This window comes from Rhincodon typus, chromosome 9 (genome assembly GCF_021869965.1).
Source record: "Rhincodon typus isolate 14 chromosome 9, sRhiTyp1.1, whole genome shotgun sequence".
NCBI classification, from domain to species: Eukaryota; Metazoa; Chordata; class Chondrichthyes; order Orectolobiformes; family Rhincodontidae; genus Rhincodon; species Rhincodon typus.
Genome location: NC_063340.1, coordinates 8,290,132 through 8,313,789, shown reverse-complemented (window position 1 = coordinate 8,313,789; position 23,658 = coordinate 8,290,132). Strand labels below are relative to the sequence as shown.

At 43.8% G+C, this 23,658-nt stretch overlaps 1 protein-coding gene across 1 annotated transcript in view; it reads left to right on the top strand.

Annotated features, from left to right (window-relative positions):
- Positions 1 to 23,658, top strand: part of LOC109930283 (1-phosphatidylinositol 4,5-bisphosphate phosphodiesterase beta-1-like) — a 601,524-nt gene that overhangs the window by 326,145 nt on the left and 251,721 nt on the right. The window contains exon 3 of the mRNA XM_048600897.1: positions 19,240 to 19,380. Coding sequence (XP_048456854.1) covers positions 19,240 to 19,380 — 141 coding nt within the window. The remainder of the gene's footprint in view (positions 1 to 19,239; positions 19,381 to 23,658) is intronic.

Sequence of the window (23,658 nt, the reverse complement as noted above, 5' to 3'; positions counted from 1 at the left end):
TTGACAAATCTTGGCATCTTTCCCACAGCTATAATTAATGTGTTTGTCATGGCAAAATTCCCATATAGTGCTGCAGAATGTGGTCATCCCGGTGCGTTCTGTCTTACTGCAGAATCTTGAACAGAGATGGTCTTGATGTAATTCTACTGCAGACTCAGGGACAGCCCAAACAGTGTCTTCACTGTCATTTCAGTTGAGGTATGGGTGACACGCTGTGTCGGGTCTATGAAATAAGTGCCCATGCAGCTAAGAAACAATTGTGGAATGTTTCATTGCTGGCTCACATTGGTGGCTGTATTTTGCTGTGGAATCGTAGAGTGGTTCAGTATAGAAGGAGGCCATTTGGCCTGCCAAGTCCATGCTACCTCATTTGACGAGCAGTCCAATCCGCTCAATACTTGCCTCCTAATATTGCAGTTGTTGTTTCTGCTATTCTATTCTGTAGGATGCTATCTACCCTCTCAGGCTTAATGCAGAACCCGGGCACTCATTACTGAACTAACTCCGCAGAGGCCAGTATCCCCATCACCAAGTGCCCCTTTATTTACACGTGCACAGTACGTGACACTGGTTCGGCTTCCTCAGAGCCTGTTCTTAGATTGAGCAGAACCCCTGACACTCCTGTTTATATCTGTGAGCCAGGGCTCCCTGATGGGACCAGATTAACAGCCCCCAATCAGGGAACTCATGTTCTATGAGGTCCACCTGGCCGACCTCGTTGCAATCACTGTAGTGTCGGGAGCAAACATTTCCCTTGTCAATTTCTTGTTCTTTTGCCAATTGTTTGAAGCCGCTTATTCAGTATCAGTGATTTCTGTTTAATTGCTGCTTTGAAAATGAAGTTACTGGAGAAGAGCCTACCTAATAGATCACAAGCTAATGGAATGTTGGATTTTATTTCAAGGGGGTTGGAGTATAAAAGTAAGGAAATATTACTGCAACTGTACAAGGTGCTGGTGAGACCACATCTGGAGTGAGCAGTTTTGGTCCCCTTATTTAAGGAAAGGCAGTTCTGAGAAGGTTTGTGAGGATGATCCCTGGCATGGAGGGATTGTCTTAAGAGCAAAGGCTAAGCAGGTTGGGACTCTACTCACTGGAGTTTAGAAGAATGAGAGGTGATCTCATTGAAACATTTTGGATTCTTAAAGGGGCTTGACAGGGTTAATGCTGAGAGATGTTTCCCCTCATGGGAGAGTTTAGAATCAGAGGGTGCAGTCTCAGAATAGAGGGGTGCCAATTTAAGACAGAGATGAGGAGAAATTTCTTTTTTCAGATAGTTGTGAATCTTTGGAACGCTTTGTCGCAGAGAATTGTGGAGGGGGTCGGGGGGGTGGTGGGCAGAGTCCTTGTGTATATTTAATGCTGAGACAGATGGATTCTTGATCAGTCAGGGAATCAAAGGTTGTAGGGAAAGGGCAGGAATGTGGACCTGAGGAATATCATATCAGCCATGGTCCTATTGAATGGTGGAGCAGGCTTGAGGGCTGAATGGCCTACTCCTGCTCCTATTTCTTACGGTGTTCTTATGGTCTACCTGGAAGTTGAAGGATATTATTAAGCTGGAGGGGGTTCAGAAGAGATTTACCAGGATGTTGCCGGGTATGGAAGATTGGAGTTATAAAGAAAGGCTGGATAGGCTGGGACTTCTTTCACTGGAGCGTAGGAGGTTGAGAGATGACCTGATAGAAGTTTATAAAATAATGCCAGATAGAGATGGAGCTAATGGTAGTTGTCTTTTCCCAAGGGTGAGGAATCTCAAGACTAGGGGACACATTTTTAACGTGAGAGGAGAGAGATTTAAAAAAGACGTGAGGGGCAATTTTTTTTACACAAGGAGTGGAATGAACTTCCTGAGGAGGTGGTGGATGTGGGCAGAATTACAACGTTTAAAAGACATTTGCATAAGGACATGAATAGGAAAGTTCTGGAGGAATATGGGTCAGGGAAAGGCAGGTTCGGCTAGTTTAGGTTGGGATTATGTTCAGCCTGGACTGGTTAGACTTACCAGTCTGTTTCTGTGCCGTATGATGTTTCAATGAGGCTAAGTCAGTGGACTACCTCTTTTTGGGTGCCCAGAGAACAAGATCCCGCAAGTGTCCACAAGTAGCACATAAAAAGGAATTAGGAAGGAACTGTTGATCGTGTGCTGTTGGATCAAAAAGTGTTGAACAGAATAAAATAGCAATTTTATTTTAAACGCAGACACAGTGGGCTGAATGCCCTATTTCTCTGCCTGTGTTCCTGTGATCTGTTGCACCTTCCAACAGGATTCTTGAAACAACCTATTGTTAGAAAATATTACTAATTTAGGCCTATACAATTCATTTTGATCAATGAAGCTGAAAATAAACAATTGTAGCAAGACAAACTCAGAGCATCATCGGGACAGACAATTGCCAAAAATATTTTTTGCTCATAATATAATTTTTAGAAATGTTTCTGGCTTTAATGAAAGTGTTGGCACAGCGAGATAATCTACAGATGCATTAACCAGTCACCATAAGACGTTTGAAATTCCTTCTTGAATTAGATTTAGAGTTTATTTGTAGCGGTATAAATGGAACTCCTTTGATGCATTGATTTACTCTGAGCATTTCTGAAACTCATCATCTCCCTTGATTGGATCTTGCTGTGAAATTTTCTTTGTTGTGCTCCTTTTTCTACACAGTGCTGGCCAGTAAATTCAATTTATTTCCTCTGCCAGCTGTTGCCCTTCCTCTGCCAGACACGCCAGGAGTAATAACAACTTGCAAAGCCAGCATCCATCCAGCCATATCACAGAACTGAGATCATAAGATGTAGAAGCAGAATTAGACCATTCAGCCCGTCAAATCTTCTCTGCTAATCGATCATGGCTGGTGTATTTCTCAACCCCATTCTCCTGGGTTCTCCCCATAACCCTTGATCCCCTTATTAATCAAGAACCCGCCTTAAACACACACAGTGGTCCCCCACAGCCCTTTTTGGCAATGAGCTCCTCAGATTCAGCACCCTCTGGCTGAAGAAATTCCTCTTCATCTCAATTCTAAAGGGTTGTGCCTTCACTCTGATGCTGTGTCACTTGGGTCTAATTTCTCTTACTAGTGAAAACATCATTTCCACGTCCACTCTGTCCGGGCCTCGCAGTATTCTGTAAGTTTCAATGATATTCCCCCCTCATCCTTCTAACTCTATCACGTACAGACCCAGAGTCCCCAATTGCTCTTCATATGACAAGCCCTTCATCCCCAGGATTATTCTTGTGAACCTCCTTTGGACCCCTCCAACGCCAGCACATCCTTCCTTAGATACAAGACCCCAAACTACTCACAATATTCTGAATGCACTCTGACCAGAGCCTTTTGCAGCCTCAGCAGTACATCCCTGCTCTTGTATTCTAACCCTGTTGAAATTAGTGTCAATATTACATTTGCCTTCCCAACTGCTAGCTAAACCTGCATATTAACTTTAGGAGAATGCTGACAAAGAATCCCAAGTCCCTTTGTGCTTCAGATTTCTGAAACTATTCCCCATTTAGAAAATAGTCTATGCCTCTGTCATTTAGACTAAGGTACATCATCTCACATTTTCCCACATTGTATTCCATCTGCCACTCATTTGCCCACTTGTCTGAGTCTTTGTGCAATCTCCTCACTTCCTGAATACTACCTGTCCATTCGCCTATCCTTGTCATCTGCAGACTTAGCAAAAATGCCCTCAGTTCCTTTGTCCAAGTCATTAATGTATAACATCCACAGTTGTGATCCCGACACTGCGGAACTCCACTAATCACTGGCTGCCATCCTGAAAAACACCCTTTTATCCCCAATCTGCTTTCTGCCAATCAGCCAAATCCTCTATAAGGGTCTAGGCCTGAAACGTCAAAAACCCTTCCTGCTCCTCTGATGCTGCTTGGCCTGCTGTGTTCATCCAGCTCTACACCTTGTTATGTCAGATTTTCCAGCATCTGCAGTTCCTACTATCTCCTCTATCCAGTACCTTGCCCCTAACGCCATGGGCTCTTATCTTATTTAGCAGCCTCCTGTGCATCACCTTGTCAAAGGCTGCCTGGAAATCCAAACAGATCACGTCCACTGGCTCTCCTTTGTCTAACTTACTCATTATCTCTTCAAAGAATCCCAGCAGATTAGCCAGACATGACCTCACCTTCACAAAGCCAAGCTGACTCAGCCCCATTTTACAGTGCACCTCCAAGTACTTGGCAATCTCATCCCTAATAAAAAGGACTTTAAAATCGTTCCAAAGTCAGGCTAGGGGCCTGTAACCTTCTGTCTTCTGCCTCCCTTCCTTCTTTAAACAGGGGTGTTACATGAGCCATTTTCCAGTTCTCTGGGAACCTCCCTAACTCTAGTGATTGCAGAATGATCACTACCAATGCCTCTACAATCTCCTCAGCTTTGTCATTCAGAACTTGGGGTGTAGTCCATGTGGTCCATGTGATTTATCCACCTTCAGACCCTTCAGCTTCCCCAGCACCTTCTCCTTAGTGATGGCCACAACTCTCAGCTTTGCCCCCTGACTCTCTCGAAGTTCTGGTATCTTCCACTGTGAAAACTAATGCAAAGTACCTGTTCAGTTCCTCCAATGTTTCTTTGTTCCCTGTTACTACTTCTCTGGCCTCATTTTCCAGTGGTTCTATGTTCACTCTTGCCTCTCTTTTAATTTTAGATATCTGAGAAAGCTCTTGTAATCTTCTTTTGCATTACTAGTCAGCTTAGTCTCATATTTCATCTTCTCCCCCCGTTACTGTTTTATCAGTTGTCCCCTGCTGGTTTTTGAAGGCTTCCCAATTTTCTGGCTTCCCACTAATCTTCACCCCATTAAATGCTTTCTCTTTTGCATTTATATTGTTCCTGACTTCCCTTGTCAGCCACAGTTACCTCATCCTCCGCTCGGTGTTCTATATTCCATGGGATGAATTTCTGCTGTGCCTTCCAAATTATCCCCAGAAATTTCTGCCATTGCTGTTCCACTGCCTTCTCTGCTTGGCACTCCTTTCAGTCAACTCTGGCCAGCTGCTGCCTCATGTCTTTTTAGCTTCCTTTACTCAGTTATAATAGTGTTACATCTGATTCCAGCTTCTCCCTCTCAAACTGCAGGGTAAATTCTGGTATATTATTGTCGCTGATTCATAGGGGTTCCTTCACCTTAAGCTGCCTCATCAAGTCTGCCTCATTGACATCATGGGTTCCAGAATTTTCTGTTTCCTAATGGACTCTAACACAAGCTGCTCCAAATAAAACATTCTCGAACACATTCCACAATTTCCTTTTCTTGAGATCCGCTACCAACCGGATTTTACCAGTTCACCTTTTATTGTCCTGCACACACCATTAATGGGAAAGGAACAGCCACATGTCCTGAGCCCAATTGAACCATCTAAATGACCGCCCCCAGTCTCCTTAAACAGTGTGTTCGTTTGGGGATGGGTGATTGACCTCGCAGCCTCCCCGCAGACTCTCAGGAATGTGGCCGCACTCCTTTTTGGGTGCACCTTGACCATCTGGCAGCCCGTTCCACGCTTGTCCCTCTGCCTTTAGGTGCTGTCTCAGTGTGGCCGTAAGCCTCAGCTGTCACCTCCTGCCGTTGGTGGCGCTGTTGAGTTGCCAGCTCTCTGATTGGACAGCAGCCTCAGCTGCAGACATTTAATTGGCCATCCACAGGGATGTGTCCCAACCACTGGCTGAGGTGGAATCGGTTCCTGCTCTCCCCACCCTAGCAACAGCACATCAGCCTGAGTGGAAAAATTCAACCCATACACTCTAAGCTGAGTTACTCTTTTATGAGGAGATAGTAGGAACTGCCGATGCTGGAGAATCTGAGATAACAAGGTGTACAGCTGGATGAACACAGCAGGCCAGGCAGCATCAGAGGAGCAGGGAAGCTGACGTTTCGGGCCTGGACCTTTCTTCAGAAAAAGATTTTCTGAACATGCTTGGCCTGCTGTGTTCATCCAGCTCTACACCTTGTTTACTCATTTATGACCTTCCTGTGTTCTGGATCAGTAACTAGGTTGGGAGTATTATAGTGATTTGTAGCCCAGAGGTATACGAAGATGGCACACCAGATTCCATTTGTGAATTGAAATTTATTGCACAAGTTTTGTTAAAATCAATCTCAAACTTCTAACGTTACTTTCATTTTCTGTTTCTCAAATCACACACACAGCTTTGATTAACAGCACAGAATGGTGAGAAAATTGACACTCACGCAATCAAACTTTGAACAATTGAACGATACAACTATCTAAGTTTATTCCATTTCAAACTCTTGCAGCCAGCTCAAAGCAGATTTTTGATCCAGTTAATATGATTAGACTTGATTTTCACTCCTACTTATAAATGAGGCGGTGTGGGGGGGTGTTTGCTAATGCTGTTGGGGTGGATTTAAACTAGATTGGCAGGCGAATGGAATACTGGCATCTCAGAGGGGAGAGAAGCTGAGATTGGCCTGAAAGTTATAACACAAATAAGGGATTCTGGACGGCAGAGAAAACGCAGGTTAAATAAGAAAGAAGTCTGTTTAGCAAGGCTAAATTGAATATATTTCAAGCAAGAAGTCTGAGGAAGAAGATAGATATGCTGAAAGCACAAATAGACATGTGAGAGTACGATATTACAACTATAATGGAGATTAGGCTGAAAGACGGGCAGAATTGGGAACTCAATATTCCTACTTACAGGGTATCCAGAAGAGATGGAGGGGGGGTTAGAAGCTGACGTGGGATGGGTGGGGGTTACAGTATTGAGCGAGGCATCAATTGTAGCCATGAGGAGAGATGTTACAGAGTCATAGAGCCATAGAGCATGGGAACAGACCCTTGAGTCCAACTCATCCATGCTGACCAAGTTTCCCACATTAAGCTAGTCCCATTTGCCTGCGTTTGGCCCATATCCCTCCAAAAATGGCCTCACCAACATCCTGTACAACGTAATATGACATTGCATCTCCTAAACTCAATGGATGTTTCTGTTTCTGTATATCAGTGGCAGCCTTTAAGTTATTTTGGAAAGTTGTGCACTGTAGGCCCCCAAACAGTCACAGAAAGACAGAAGATCAAATATGTCATTAAATTTCACAAATATGTCACCAAATTTCAGAGAAGTGCCAGAATATTAAGGCAGTAATAGTAAGGGACTTAACTCAAATATTAACTGGGATAGTTTTAGTGTGTAAGGTAAGGAGGGAACAAAATCTTTAAATTTCTCCTCATCCAGGAGTAAGTCCAACAAGGAAAGGGGCAGTTTTAGACCTAACATTTGACAGTGAGTCCCAGGCAAGTCAAAAGCATTTTAGTAAAAAGGGTTATGGAAATAGTGACTATAACTTAGTTAGATTTAGAGTAGCTATAGAAAATGATGTTTGGGAAGAAGAGTTCAACTTGAGGAAAGGTTGATTTTGCAAAGATAAGATACAATTTGATCCAATGGACTGCCTGTTTGTATGCAGCGACTTGCAGATAAAACAGCATCAGAGTGACGGGGAGCATTCAAGGAGGAAATAGCAAAAGTAGAGAGCACATATGTTCCAGTGAAAGCTAAGGATGGAACCGTTATTGGAGAAGCCTGGATGTTAAGGGTCACAGAGATTACGATCAGGTGAAAGAGTAGCTTATGTCAGATACTGAAGCTTCAATATGGCCAAATCCCAAGAGGAGTACAAAAAGTACAAGGGAAAAGTTAAAAGGAAATCAGGAGAGCAAAGGGAATGCATGAGAATGTATTGGTGGGTAAAATCCAGGAAAGCCCAGAGGATTTTATTTCAGGTATAAAGAACAAGAGAGTAACGAGGGAATGAATAGAGCCCGTTAGGGGATCTTAGAGATAATCTGTGTGTGTTTCAAGGAGACGTGGGCACGGTCTTCGGTTCACAGTTTGCGTTAGTTTTCATAATGGAGTAGGACAACACTGGTATAAACATCAAAGTGGAGCTCTGTGAAATATTAGAAGAACTTAACAGCGAGAGAGGAGGTACCAGTGGGTACAAACGGTAGGACCTTGGAAGGGGTTGAAGATCAGAGCGATCTCACTGTGACATCTATAGATCTCTGGAGGTAGCAGGGCGGGTATTTAAGGCAAGCAACGAGGCATATAGGATACTTGCCCTTATTAGCTGAAACATAGAATACCAGAACACGGAGGTTATTCTAGAACTGTATAAAACACTAATATGGCCTCAACTGGAGTACTGCAAACAGTTCTGGTCACCACATCGTAGGAAGGATGTGATTGCAACAGAGAGTGTGCAGAGGTGATTTCCCAGGATGCTGAGTGGGCTGGAGGGCCTGAGCGATGAAAAAGATTGGAGAGGCTAAGGTTGTTTTTCGTAGTGTAGTGAAGGTAGAGAGGAGACCCGGCAGAGGTGTGTAGGATTATAAAGGGCATTTGATAGGGTGGAGAGGAAGGCATTTTTTCTGTTACTAGAGGGCTCATTAACCAAAGGACTTAGATTTACGGTAAGGGGTAGAAAGCTAAGAGGAGGAGTCAAGGAGAAATGTTTTCAGCCAGATGCTGCTGGGAGTCAGCCTGAAAGGACAATTGAGTCAGGAACTCACATAACATTTAAGCATTATTTACATATTCACTTGGACATTGCCATATCGGCAGGGATTTTGGTCCAAACACTAGAAAATGGGATCAGAAACAACAGAAAGTGGTGGAGAAACTCAGCAGATCTGGCAGCACCCATGGAGAGAGAAACAGAGTTAACGTTTCAAGTCCTGCTGATAGTTTCTACCTGTTCTGAAGAGGAGTTAACTCTTTTCTCTCCCTAGATGCTGCAAGATCTGATAAGTTTCTCCAGCACTTTCTGTTTTCGTTTGTTTCAGATTTTCGGCATCCGCAGCTCTTTGTTTTATTTTTGTTGCCATCAGATTTTAGTTGAGTAGGGCAGACATAATGAACCGAGCAGCCTCCTCCTGTGCTGAGCAATAATGATGTCCCACGGCTAGTCATCCAGAGGCCCACAATAAAGCTTTGTGAACAGGGGTTCGAATCCCACCATGGCAACTCCTGAAATATGAGTTCAATTCTGGAATGTAATCCTGGTCTAGGAAGGGCAATCGTCGATTGCTGTAAAAACGATCTAGCTCATGACTGTCCCTTTCAGAGAACATGATCTGCCTTGTTGGCTCATTATTGCTCTCTGAAATAGCCCTGCAAACCATTTAATTTAAGGATAATTCAAAAATGGACAGCTAAGGCTGAAATTACTCCCCAGAGGCCAGTATCCAATCACCAAGTCACCAAGAGACTTTGACACTGATTCACCTCCCTGAGAGCCAGCTGTCAGAGTGAATCGAACCTGTTTATATCTGTTAGCCAGGGCTCCCTAATTTGACCAGGTCAACAGCCCCAATCAGGGAACTCAGATTCTATAAGATCCACCTGGCTGACCTCATTACAATCACTACCTCCCCTTCCCCTCTAAGTCTGGGGGATGTTGGCTAGTTATTTTTCTTGTAGCCTTTCCTGGGGCATTTTCACATCAAGTCCCGTTCCTCCGACTCAGCCTCGGATACATGCAGCGTGTACTTGACTGTACAATAACAAAGCTGCTGGAAAAGCTCAGCAGGTCTGGCAGCATCTGTGAAGGAAAAAACAGAGTTAACGTTTCGGGTCCGGTGACCCTTCTTCAGAACTGGACTGGACTGTAGCCTGCCTCTTGTACCCAGAGTGTCTCAGAAGAAATTTGAATAAAAAAACCACTGTAGGTTGCTTAAGACGTTGAAGATAAGCTTGCTTTAGGTTACATTACAAAACCCAATCACTCTTCCTTCACTCTCACTGTAATGCACTAAAGTTAATTGTTTTTGAACAGAATCCAAATTCGCACTTTTAGCGAGAGTTTCATTTCTGTTAACCATGCTCCAGAAAACTCACACCCTACTGATTATTCGCTCCTTATACTTGTACAGCCAATTCAAACCCAATTAACCCTTAAATAGTCTACCGATCATCAGTGCCCACATCCCATTAGGAGTCAGGCATCCCTTCCGACCTAATAGAACTGCATTGGATATTTTATAGAAGAAAAGGTAAGCCTGGGCTGGGTGGACATGGGTTAATTTATCAGAAATTCATTTTCAGACCCAGACTTGCCTTGGACCCACCTGCTTCTACCTGCTCCTGCCAAATGCAGTTTTATAAAATGGAATTCCAATAACCATTTAGCCTGTGCAGTAGGTAAGTCTATTAAGAATCGTATTGTGAGTCAGATGTTAGCTACCTCAACAAGGCAATTCATTTCATTCCAAATCAATCAATACTTCACGAGTATAATTGATTGCATTCGATGTGCTGTTATTTTTGCCAAAGGGGGTTGGTTAGCTCAGTTGGCTGGATTTCTGGGTAGCAGTGTGGAGTGATGCCAATAAATCAGTTCTTGCACTGGCTGAGGTTACCATGAAGGAATCCCGAACTTAACTTCTCTTGTCTGAAGTTTGGTGTCATCACCAGTCGCCTCTCTGCAAGGGGGGAGCGGCCTGTAGGACTATGGTGAATTTAGCTTTCTTTTTGCAAACAGTGGGGTTGCTAAGGTGCGCGTAGTATGTAAATAAAAGCACGATATCAGCACAAATTGTTTATACACATCAGCCCATCGCTCATCAGTTTAATAGACACAGATATTCCGGAAACACTCGATAACTTGAACAATCAGTGGGTTTGTGTTCACTCAACAAGGGCTGCTCCAAAGCACTGCTGGGTGTCTTACATGACCAGGAATAGGCCGTTCAGCCTCTCGAGCTAATTAATGCGATCAAACCTGATTTGTGGCCTAACTCCATATCCCTTAATGCTTTTGCTTCACAAAAAATTATCTATCTCTAATCCTGCACCATCATTTGTGGAAGAGGGTTCCAAACGCTACCACCTTTTGTGTGTCGGGGTACTCCCTAACATCTCTCCTTGTTCTGAGGAAGGGTCACTGGACCCGAAACGTTAACTCTGTTTTCTCCTTCACAGATGCTGCCAGACCTGCTGAGCTTTTCCAGCAACTTCTGTTTTTGTTCCTGGTTTACAGCATCCGCAGTTCTTTTGGTTTTTATCTCTCCTGATTGGCTTCGCCCTGATTCTCAGGCTATGCTGCCTAGTTCTAGAATCTCCAACCACTGGAAATAGTTTATCTTTATCTACCCTGTCTTTTCCTGTTAATAGCTTGAAGACTTTCATCAGATCCCCCCCTAACCTTATAAATTCTACAGCAATTTCTATTGCTGTCTGGTTCAGATTGATTTAGCCTGCTTATGCCCAATCTTCAGACACATATAATTAAAAGGGATGGTTTCACAGGGCCAGGCTGTTTCAAAGTAAAATTGGAGTTGACAAGAACTGTGATGACCCTTAGATTTCTCTGTGTCTGCTGTCTGAAATTAAAGGAGAGATCTGACATGTGTTGATTTATTAGCACAGCAAAGTCCTCTTCAAAGCGCTGAAAAAGAAAGCTAAAGCCAAACAATCCTTTGTGTGTCAGTGGCCTGTGATGAGCGAAGAAAAAAGCTTTTGCCTTTTATCCGCATCTTTAAATTCCACCGGTTCAATTGTGAGCTGCTTTCTGGTACAAAAACAGAAGTTGCTGGAAAAGCTCAGCAGGTCTGGCAGCATCTGTGAAGAAAAAAATCAGAGTTAATGTTTCAGGTCCAGTGACCCTTCCTCAGTTCTGACGTTAACTTTGATTTTTTTCTTCACAGATGCTGCCAGACCTGCTGAGCTTTTCCAGCAACTTCTGTTTTTGTTCCCGATTTACAGCATCCGCAGTTCTTTTGGATTTTATTTAGCTGTTTTCTGGTGTTGGCTCAGAAGTTTTATTTGCTGATAAGCTGTAGATGCTTTAAGGTATTCGTTTAATGGAAATGGGAACAATCAGTGAATACAAAGTTATGAGGATAGGATGAAATGGAAACAGCAGATTAAAAATTAAAGCTCAATTTGTGACCACTTCACTGCATGAAAATAGCAATGTGGCGCCCATGGACTTGCAAACTGTTTAGAATTTTTATTAACACAGAGAGAATTTGATTTGATTTGATTTGTTATTGTCAAATGTACTGAGATGCTGTGAAAAGTATTGTTTGTGTGCTGTCTAGGCAAATCATACCTTACATAAGCACATCAGGGTAATAGAATAGAATGCAGAATATAGTGTTACAGCTACAGAGAAGGTGCAGAGAGAGATCGACTCTAATATTTGAGAGGTCCGTCCATAAATCTGATAACAGCAGGGAAGAAGCTGTTCTTGAATCTGTCAGTAGTGTTTTCAAATATTTGTACCTTCTGCTTGGTGGAAGAGGATGGAAGAGAGTATAACCAGGGCGGGAGGGGTCTTTGATTATGCTGGTTGCTTTCCTGAGTCAGCGGGAAATATAGACGGAGTCAGTGGATGGAAGTTTGTTTTGTGTGATGGACGCAAATTAAAGAGTTAAAAGAGAGGAATTTGTTTGATTTGATCAGGATTGATTAGTAATTCATTGCTCTAGAACATAGAACCTGTACAACACAGGAATGGGCCCTTCAGACCACAGTGTTGCTTTCTATGCAAAATCCAGTTTCCATTGCAGGCAGAGAAGGTAGTCGGTCACTGGGAACTTTTTCCAAGCCAGCTCGTATGTGAGGCGATTAAGGAGACCAGTCCTCAGAACAAATCATAGACTCATACAGCACAGAAACAGACCCTTTGGTCCAGCAAGTCCATGCCGACCATGTTCCCAAACTAAAGTAGTCCCACCTCCCTGCGCTTGGCCCATATCCTGCCAAATCTTTCCTCTTCACAAACTTATCTTTTAAATATTGTAACCATACCTGTATCTGCCATTTTCTCCGGCAGTTCATCCCACACACGAGCTACTATCTGTGTGAAAAAAAAAGTTGCCTCGCATGTCCTTTTTAAATCTTTCTCCTCATTGTTGTTTCTTTGTACAAGAGGGGAAACAGATATGGTTCCGCGAGGATGAAATGGGGTGCTGTACTTTTATTTCAAACAAGGCCACTTCGCACTCATTGCCCCTCTCTAAATTCTCTTGTTATTCGGAATTCATGGGCCTGAATCCTGACTTCTTTTGGCTAAGTGTTGGTCTCGCAGAGTTTCTCTTTTTCTAAATATTTAACCTATTGTTCTAATCAACCTGTTCAGAAATGTTATTGTATACCTCTGGAGCAGGTGGGACTTGAACCCGGACCTCCCGGGTCCAGGGGTAGGGACACTGTCACTGCCACCAAAGGGCCCTCTCATTGAATTTCACTGAGGGTTTCGCTCCATGAGGCCTAATGAGATCTTTCAGCTGCGTTTCACCAAACCCGCTCATTAACTATGTACTCTGCCCCTGTGGTATCCAACCTGTTGAAGCCTAGTCCCACTGTACCACTCAATGATTCGCCACTGCCAGGCATCCGGGGAAGGACCCACTTTGCTGGAGTTGCTCCCATCCTTAAAAGGCAGTTGTGCTAGTTTACTGGTGACTACAAAACCATTGTAAATTATTGCCAGAAGAACCATTCAGTTCACTAACGTCCTTTAGTGAAGAAAATCAACCATCCAAACCTGCTCTGGCCTAGAAATGTAATTGACTCTCAAGTGCCCTGTGACTCAGTTAAGGACAACTGAGAATGGGCAAAATAAATACTGACTCCTCCAGCAATGTCAACTTTGTGTAAAGCAATAAAAATAAAGTTTCTTTTAACTCCCGTGTCGAGATTTTCCTGTCCTTTGATGTACAAAGCTGGCTGAAAGCCATTACTGGGCCAATGGAAAGAACTATGAAATAAGTTTGAAGTAGGCACAGTTAACTTGCAAAATATTAAACTCCAACACCTTTTTTCTCGGGGCTGTGCAAAGTGGAGGGTAAAGTAGAAGACTGCAACACTCCTCTTTTATTTTAAAGCCGTAAAAATATCTTTACATCGATACATGGTCACCAATGTAGTTCGGTTCTGTGCAGTGGCATATCAAGGAAACAAACAAACATTGGAGTTTGACTCTATCCAACAAACAAACCAAATGCATCTCTTACTTGTACTAGACTATACTCACATGCATTGCAGCACCAGTGGTGCGGGATGGCTGGGGCGGGGGTCCGATAACTGAACGGACCCCCATTTAACTACAGCAGAAGGACCTCAAACAGTGGTCTTTTCCCACTTACCTTGGCGGCAGCGACCCCAAGCTTTTTTTTTTCATTTCAAAAACATGCCTTATTCGCAAAAAAGTCTCTTTTATATGCAGGTTGTCCTCCTATAACACGACAGCTGTGTTCTTGTGCGACCTCGTGCTATAGAAACTCACGTTGTAGGGAGAACCCGGCAGAAAATCGCTCTACTATACAGTAGAAAGTTCGCATTATCCAAACAGCATCCACTGTTCATCAATCACATTACAGCCAATTCACAGTAACGAAGCACGCGTTATAATAGAACTACCTGCATACGCAGTGTCCAAACGCAATTTGGTTCTGTACAGGAGCACATCAGGGACCAAACAAAATACTTGAGTTTGATTCATCCCAACAAACCAAAGGCACCTGTTACACATGCAAGACTATATTCACATGCAGTGAGGCACTAGGAGGGTCTGATAATCGAATGGACCCCCCCAGTTAACTTCAGCAGGAAGGCCTCAGGCGGTGGTGCCCCAAGCTCTATTTGTCTCCAGTATTTGAGTGCTCCACACACCCCTTCGATGTAGCATTTTACACATCGTAAGACCCCACTGTCTGCCTTGACACTTCTCAGGGTTGCTAACCTTAAATTAGAGAAATTTTGTTGGGCTTTGTCCCTGCATTGGATTTGAGGGATTTCTCCAAGGTAAGAACTCTTGTGGATTCATCTACAAAGTTTTAGACATAGAGTTCAAGAGGTTTGATTGGTGACGTTTGATGAGACCAGCTTTCTAATTGATGAAATCTTGATCTCAGTTGCCTCTCGCGCGGCAAATCAGTCTTTTTAACCCAGTAATTGCACAGATGATTTTTCTTCAGCATGTGAAGCGTGCACAGCTAACGAATGGCAATTTTTGTAAGAGACATTTCTGAAGTATTTAATTAAGTAGAGGCAGCAACATTAGACGTTGCACCATGTCTACACGATGCTGCTGTGCGCTTTACTTTTGAGATGCTGAAGCAACATCCAAGTACTGACAACAACAATTCACGCTATATAGCACCTTCTGACATTGTGAATATTGCAAAGTGGTTCACAGGAATATTATCGAAACAAAAATTTGGATGTCGAACCATAAAAGCAGGTGACCAAAAAAAGACACCTGGTCAAAGAAGTCATGGCTGAGGGGTTATGGTGATCGATTTAAAATCTATTGTTGTCTCCCCATGCAAGTTCAAATCCTGCCATCGCTGCTGTTCAGCCTTTCTGATAGAGGGGCTGCTGTGGTGCAATGGTAGTGTCCTTACCTCTAGACTGGAAGGTCCTAGGTTCAGATCCCATCTGCCCTGAGATGTTTGTTGTAATATGTCTGAACAGGATGATTAAAATAAGTATAAAGGGTAAAGTGGCCATAGTCCTACCAGACCATCATTAGAGGTATACAACTGACGGTGGTTTATCCTGAGGGTCAACACACCTCTGGTGAGGGGTGAGGGTGTGAAGGAAAGTCCTTGACATAACTTCAGATGGTTGGCATTACTCTGCATTGCCAGCCAGCCAACTGAGCTCACCAGTCCTTTTTCCGTGAAAGCAGCAGTTAAAAAGAAAGGCAGGTGTGAATTTATACAGCACCTTTCAGAACCTGAGAATGTTCTAAAGCACATTACTCGCAATGTCATACACAGCATTCATTTCGAGTATGTTGCAGTGTCGTCACTTCCTGCAATGTAGGTAGAAAACATCAGAAGCCAAACGCGGGCAATCTAAAACAAAATAAAAAAGTAAGATGTTGGAAAGACTGAGAAGGTCAGGCAGCATCCGTGGAGAAAGCAGAGAAGTTTGATATATTTTGGATTCTTATTTTGTCTTTGATGAAAGATTTGAAACCTGAACTCTGGAAAGATACAAAGTATTTCTGAATATATTTTTCTTTGTTTTGGTTGGAAGGTTATACTTGACTAATGTTTCCTTGAATAATTTTTCTTGATGGGTTTCAGCATAACCTTGTGCTGTGCGGGATATTCTCACATGAGCAAGTTTCTGCCCATTTGTTTGGGAAGACATGACTCTAAATTTACATTTGTCTGGTCACCAGTCTGTCCAAAGACAAGGAGGAGTTTCTAAACACATTGTGTGTCTTTTATGCCATTGGAACATCCAAAAGCATTTTTGGAAGCAAACAATTACTTCTTGAAACATGGTTCTTGTTTGTAAGCAAACGGTTGCTGATTTTCGCAAACAGCAATTAAAAAATGATCAGTTAATCCAGTACTTGTTTCTGTCATAATGTGGAGGAGCCGGTGTTGGACTGGGTTGGACAAGGTCAGAAATCACACGACACCAGGTTATAGTCCAACAGGTTTATTTGAAAACACAAGCATTTGGAGCATCGCCACTACGTCAGGTGAAGGGCTGTGCTCTGAAAGCGTGTGTTTTCAAATAAATCTGTTGGACTATAACCTAGTGCTGTGTGATTTCTGACCTTGTTTCTATCAGTTGAGACATAAATATTAACTCTCAACAACAGTCTGCATTGATATTACACCTTATATAGTAAACCATCCCAAGGAGCTTGAGTGGAACACTAAGTAGGACATCAGTTCTCTCACTTCTTTGAGCAGTGACATGGAATCCAGCAAACGAGACAGATGGGGTATTGTATAATATTTTGTCCAAACAGAGTTAGGAACTTGATCCAAGTGCATGGAGTGAGTGGCACAGTGCTCATGTCATTGGGCTTGTAAATTGGAAACAAGGCTGGTACTCCTGGGGTGGCACAGTGGCTCAGTGGTTAGCATTATTGCCTTGCAGTGCCAGGGACCTGGTTTGGATTCCACCCTCAGGTGACTGTCTGTGTGGAATTTGCACATTCTCTCCATGTCTGCGTGGGTTTCCTCCCACAGCCCAAAGATATGCAGATTAGGTGGATAGGCCACACTAAATTCCCCATAGTGTCCATGGATGTGCAGGTTAGGTAGGTTAGCCATGGGCAATGCAGGGTTACAGGGGTATAGTAGGGGGCTGGGGATGGGTCTAGGTGGGATGCTCTTCGGTGTTGACTCATTGGGCCAAATTGCTTACTTCCACCATGTAGGGAATCTATGATTCTTGGATCATGGGTTCAAATCCTGCAGTCGGTGGTGTTTAAGTTTGACAAATAAATTTGGAATATAATCACAACTATCACTGTCATAGGGGATTCAAGATAGTGCCACCACTGGGCAACTCTTTGTGAGCTTTCCACAGCAGAACTTATTCTCACATTTGGGGAGACATTGGCCTCGTGGTATGATCTCTATACTATTAATCCAGAGACCCAGATAATATCCTGGGGATCCGGGTTCGAATCCCGCCACGGCAGATGGTGGAATTTGAATTCAATACAAAATCTGGAATTAAGAGCCTAACAATGACTGTGAATCCATTGTCAGTTGTCGGGAAAAACCCATCTGGTTTGCTAATGCCCTTTAGAAAAGGAAGCTGCCATCCTTACCTGGCCTGGCCTCCATGTGACTCCAGACTCGCACTAATGTGGTTGACTCTTAAAACGGCCCTCTGGACAATTAGGGATGGGCAATAAATGCTGGCAGAGCTAGTGATGTCCACATCCTGTGAATGAGTTTAAAAAAATCTTACAACTGTTCCACACTTTTAAACCTGAATTCTAATTCTGTAAAAATTACTAATAATGTTCTGTCACCTCCTGTGCAGCTGTAACCTTGTATGCCTCACTCTGTCTAAGCATCCTAAGATCTGTATGTCCTTGTTTGTTATGATCTCCCCGTACTGCATGCAGAACAAAGCTTTTCACTGTACTTCGGTACATGGGACAACAATAAATCAAATCAAATCATCAAGCAGCCATCTGAATCACTAATGCATGAAAATCTGCCATCCTTACCTGATTTGTCCTTCTTTTCCAGATCCAAAATGATATAGTTAACTCCTAATGCCCTCTGATGAGCTGCGTAAGCTGCTCAATTTGAAGGCATTTAGGGACAGGCAACGAATGCTGGCCTTGCCAGTGATTTCTACATCCCATGAAAGAACTTAGCCTTAATGTAACAGAACGGTTCCTGCTCCCTATACCAAAGGGATCTGGATGTAAGTCTGACAAAGGAATGGTTGAATAAAGGCTTCCTCGATTTCCTGACTGCAAGAGTCCTTTGTAAACAGATTTGAAGTTTGTGAAATCTCAGTTCCATTGCCAGTACAAAGCTATGCAAAGTTCCAACATAAATTGATACCAAGCTGGCAATTTTGTTGAGAAAGATTGAATAGGTGAGCGCTCTGCAGTTTGACTATACTAACAGAACTAGTCGGGGGTGTTCTTTCTCTGTGGGGACACAGATGTGTTGTTAAGAAAGAGAGAAATAGCTTTTGTGTGTGTTTGATGCAAGAATGACTGGATGCTCATATCAGAAGAAGAGTGTGCTATATCCCTCAGCATTGACATCTCTAACATTGATAAGCAGAAAAAGATGAGGTTTTCTTTTGAGGAATAGACTTCAATGAATTTTAAGAAACATGTGCCTATATTAAGATGATAAGTTAAGGCCCTGTAAATGATTCAGGAAACCTTTTACTAATTGGCACCAATGGGGCCAGGAGTGTGCTGTTTGATCAAATATTCCGGATAATCAAGACATCCACAGAATCATTGTAAAAACACTCATGAAGTAATAAAAAAAAATGCAGGGATTATACATCACTGTTATACTTTATTTATAGCATAAATCACTTAAATAGTAATGCAACTTTGCCTGAAATAAAACTTACTGTGAGAGAGTTTTCTCACTCATACCCTGAAATGATTGCTCAGACATCATGGTAGATCATGGTTTTGGGGAGAAATTGACGTGAAATTGAATCAGCTGTGAATGTTCAATCGAATGGCCACATGAAATAACTATTTTTACGTTGAGATAAATAAATGTAAAAACTATAATAATTGGACAGAATAATACAGTAAACTTTGCGGTATTTGAGGTATATAACGTTTTGCCAGTTTGTCAAGAGTGCCGGTTAAAACAAAGTTTGCAGGACGACAATTTTGAACATCCCTATCTGCTTCTGAATAATGATTTTCTGAAAATGGAGTGAAGGAGATGCATTGGGTTAACCGTTCACTTTATTTCTTCTTACACAGGATGCCAAGCTCCGAGAGTTGTTGGATGTTGGAAATCAAGGAAGTCGCCTGGAGAGCAGGATGGTCACCGTGGTTTATGGACCGGATTTGGTCAATATTTCCTATCTCAACTTCATGGCCTTCCAGGAAGACATTGCAAAGGTACCTGGTGCATTCCCAAATCCCCCTGCTCCATTGTAGTCAAGTATGTTCAGAACCCCAGTGTTCAGTTTCCTGAGAGTTTTGTCTTGTAACTTTTGGCCAGCTGTTCAGTACTTGCAATTGCCATGGTCAATATTACCTCAAAGTGAATTGACAGACCACATACCGAGCTTCAGATCTTCCCAACCTCAGTACAGTGCAACCAAGCTGGTCCCAAACTTGAAGTGTCCTTTTAGTTTAAAAATAGAGAAGATAGCAACCGTGAATCATTTCCTGTTCTTATTTTCCATAATTATTCTCCTTTTCATTTGGACTGGGTAACATAGTTGTTTTCATCCAGAATGCACTACCCAAGAAGACCATAAGATGTAGGAGCGCAAGTAGGCCATTTGGCTCATTGAGTTCATTCTGCCATTCAATGAGATCATGGCTGATCTGATAATCCATAATTCCACTCTCCTGCCTTTTCCCTGTAACCCTTGATTCCCTTACTGATTAAAAGTCACTCTATCTCAACCTTGAATATTCTTAACTACCCAGCCTTAACAGCCCACTGTGATCCTGCCACTGAAGACTGGACCCAGTATGCGGAAAGAATGTGATTTTTTTTCTGGGCAAATGACATTGGAACAGGTGTAAAGCAATGAGTAATTCATCTGACTGCTTGTGGATCTGCAGCATATTTGGTTATTAGGGGCTTAACTTGCCCAGAGGCTCCAGACTGAAAAAAAACAGCCTTCTGTGGTAAAGAATTCTCAAGATTGACTATTCTCAGAGAGAAGAAATTCCTCTTCATCTGTTTTAAACATCCAACCCCTTAATCAGAGATTATGCCCTCTGGTTCCACACTAGCCAACAAAGGGAAACAACCTGGTCAACTGATTTCAATAGCATGGATTTTGCAATTGTACAGGAGGATAAACGAGCAATGTTCATTGTCATTCCTGCGCTAAAACTGATAGTGACTATGGGAGTCCACACATGCGCAGAGTAACATGGAAATCCAGAACTTTGCATCATTCATTAATTCTGTGTATGTCCTGAGAGTGTACTGTTCAGGTCCCTCCTTACGGCAATCCCTAAAACAAGCAATCAGCGAAAGGACAGAAAGGCCCACTTTACCCATTGTTAATCACACTGTAAAAACCCTTGAAAAAAATTATACCAAATCAAACAACAAGAAACTGTGTTTTGATCAGTGATGCAGCATCACAATTATTTTGAAACATCCTCACTGTCCCTGGAAAACAAATTTCTCCATTTTGATGGGGTATCTTTAAAGTAAATATATTTTTAAGATAGAAGCAGAAATATCATAAATATATTTTAAAGTTTGTTTATGATATTTCTGCTTCTATCTTAATCTGATTGTGACTAATTAATTGAATTGGAAGAATGGGCATTTGACCTGAATCCTAGCCCCGCTGAGATCTAAGGCTGTAGGGTCCACACCTGTCAAAAACGTCCAACTATTTTAATTGCATTTACAAGCACTTAGCCCATTATATTGCACAAGAGCACATCTAAATACTTCTTCCATGTTAAGAGCTTTTCTGCCTCTACCACCCTTACAGGCTGTAAGTTCCAGACACCCACCACATTCTGGGTGAAAATTATTTTTCTGACATCTCCTCTAAACTTTCTGCCCCTTACCTTAAACCTGTCCTCTCCATCAAGAGGAACAGCCTCTTCTTGTCTACTGTATCTATGCCCGTCATAAGTTTATACATCTCAGTCATGTCCCTCTCAATCTCCTCTGCTCTGAGGAAAAAAACTCTCCAGTCTCTCTTCATAACTGAGAATCTCCAGCTCGGCAATCTCCTGGTAATTCGCCTCTGCACCCTCTCCAGTGCAACCATATTCCTCCAGTAATGTGCTCCCAGGTACTCACTCAGAGGTGTGATAGGAAACTGGACACCGACCTGCCTTTATATTCTAGCCTCTATCGCAACATGGTTGACAAAAAGAGCTGAAGGTTTGAGTTGAACTCCATCCCATCCTGCTACCCAAACAGCCCATGCGTTAGACAAACTAATTGCGTGTCAGTACTGCGTTGTTCACAGCCTGCGCATTGTAGGGATAAAAACAGACAAAGCTGGAAATATTTTAGCTGGTCGGACAGCAACTTTGGAGACAGAAACAAGAGTTGGTGCTTCAAATTGATAACTTTCTTGTCTGCCTGACCTGCCCAATGCTTCTCGTATTGTCTGTTTGCATTTCAAATTTCCAGCACTGACAGTGTGCTGCCTCTCTCTTGCAGGGAACAGTTTAACCACGATCTTCGTTTTATTCAGTCAGAGCAATTGCATCTCTAGGTTTTTCCATGACCTCTTGTGCACAGATTTAGTGGTTACAGTCGGAATGTTTGCTGGGAAAGCAAATAAACAAATCTTGCTGCAGAGATAGTAGGAACTGCAGATGCTGGAAAATCTGCCATAACAAGGTGTAGACCCCACCCCCGAGCACCAAACCATCATTTCCCAAACCATCCACAACCTCATCACCTCAGGTGACCTCCCACCCACGGCCTATAACCTCATCGTTCCCCGACCCTGCACCGCCCGCTTCTATCTCCTTCCCAAAATCCACAAACCTGACTACCCTGGTCGACCCATTGTCTCCGCCTGCTCCTGCCCCACCAAACTCATCTCCACTTATCTTGACTCCATTTTCTCCCCCTTGGTCCAGGAACTCCCCACCTACGTCTGTGACACCACCCACGCCCTCCACCTCCTCCAAAACTTCCAATTCTCCGGTCCCCAACACCTCATCTTTACCATGGACGTCCAGTCCCTATACACCTGCATTCCCCATACAGATGGCCTAAAGGCCCTCTGCTTCTTCCTGTCCCGCAGGCCCAACCAGTCCCCCTCCACTGACACCCTCATCCGCTTAGCCGAACTCGTCCTCACCCTCAACAACTTCTCTTTCAATTCCTCCCACTTCCTACAGACAAAGGGGGTGGCCATGGGTACCCGCATGGGCCCAAGCTATGCCTGCCTCTTTGTAGGTTACGTGGAACAATCCCTCTTCCAAAGCTACACCGGCCCTAAACCCCATCTCTTCCTCCATCACATTGATGACTGTATTGGCACCGCCTCGTGTTCCCACGAGGAGCTCGAACAGTTCATCCACTTCACCAACACCTTCCACCCCAACCTCAAGTTCACCTGGACCATCTCTAATACCTCCCTCTCCTTCCTGGATCTCTCTGTCTCCATCTCAGGCAACCACCTAGAAACTGATATCCATTTCAAGCCCACCGACTCCCACAGCTACCTAGAATACACTTCTTCCAGCAAAAATGCCATCCCCTATTCCCAATTCCTTCGCCTCCGCTGCATCTGCTCCCAGGATGAGGCCTTCCACTCCCATACATCTCAGACGTCCTCATTTTTCAAGGACCGCAACTTTCCCCCCTCAGTGGTCGAGAACGCCCTCAACCGTATCTCCCGCATTTCCCGCAACTCATCCCTCACACTCCGTCCCCGCAATAACAATCAAAAAAGAATCCCCCTCGTCCTCACGTACCACCCCACCAACCTCCGGATCCAACGCATCATCCTCCGACATTTCCACCATCTGCAATCTGACCCCACCACCAAAGATATTTTTCCCTCCCCACCCTTATCTGCTTTCCGGAGGGACCACTCTCTCCGTGACTCCCTTGTCCGCTCCACACTCTCCTCCAGCCCCACCACGCCCGGCACTTTTCCCTGTAACCGCAGGAAGTGCTACACCTGCCCCCACACCTCCTCCCTCATCCCCATCCCAGACCCCAAGAAGACTTTCCACATCAAGCAGATGTTCACCTGCACATCTGCCAATGTGGTAAACTGCATCCGCTGTACCCAGTGTGGCCTCCTCTACATCGGGGAAACCAAGCGGAGACTCGGGGACCGCTTTGCAGAACACCTACGCTCGGTTCGCAATAAACAACTGCACCTCCCAGTTGCGAACCATTTCAACTCCCCCTCCCATTCCTCAGACGACATGTCCATCCTGGGCCTCCTGCAGTGCCACAACGATGCTACCCGAAGGTTGCAGAAACAGCAACTCGTGTTCCGCTTGGGAACCCTGCAGCCCAATGGTATCAATGTGGATTTCGCAAGCTTCAAAATCTCCCCTCCCCCTACTGCATCCCAAAACCAGCCCAGCTCATCCCCGCCTCCCTAACCTGTCCTCCCACCTATCCCCTCCCCCCCCCTCCAGCCCCCCCCCCCCCCCCTACCCACCCACCTCATCCCGCCCCCTTGACCTGTCCGTCCTCCCTGGACT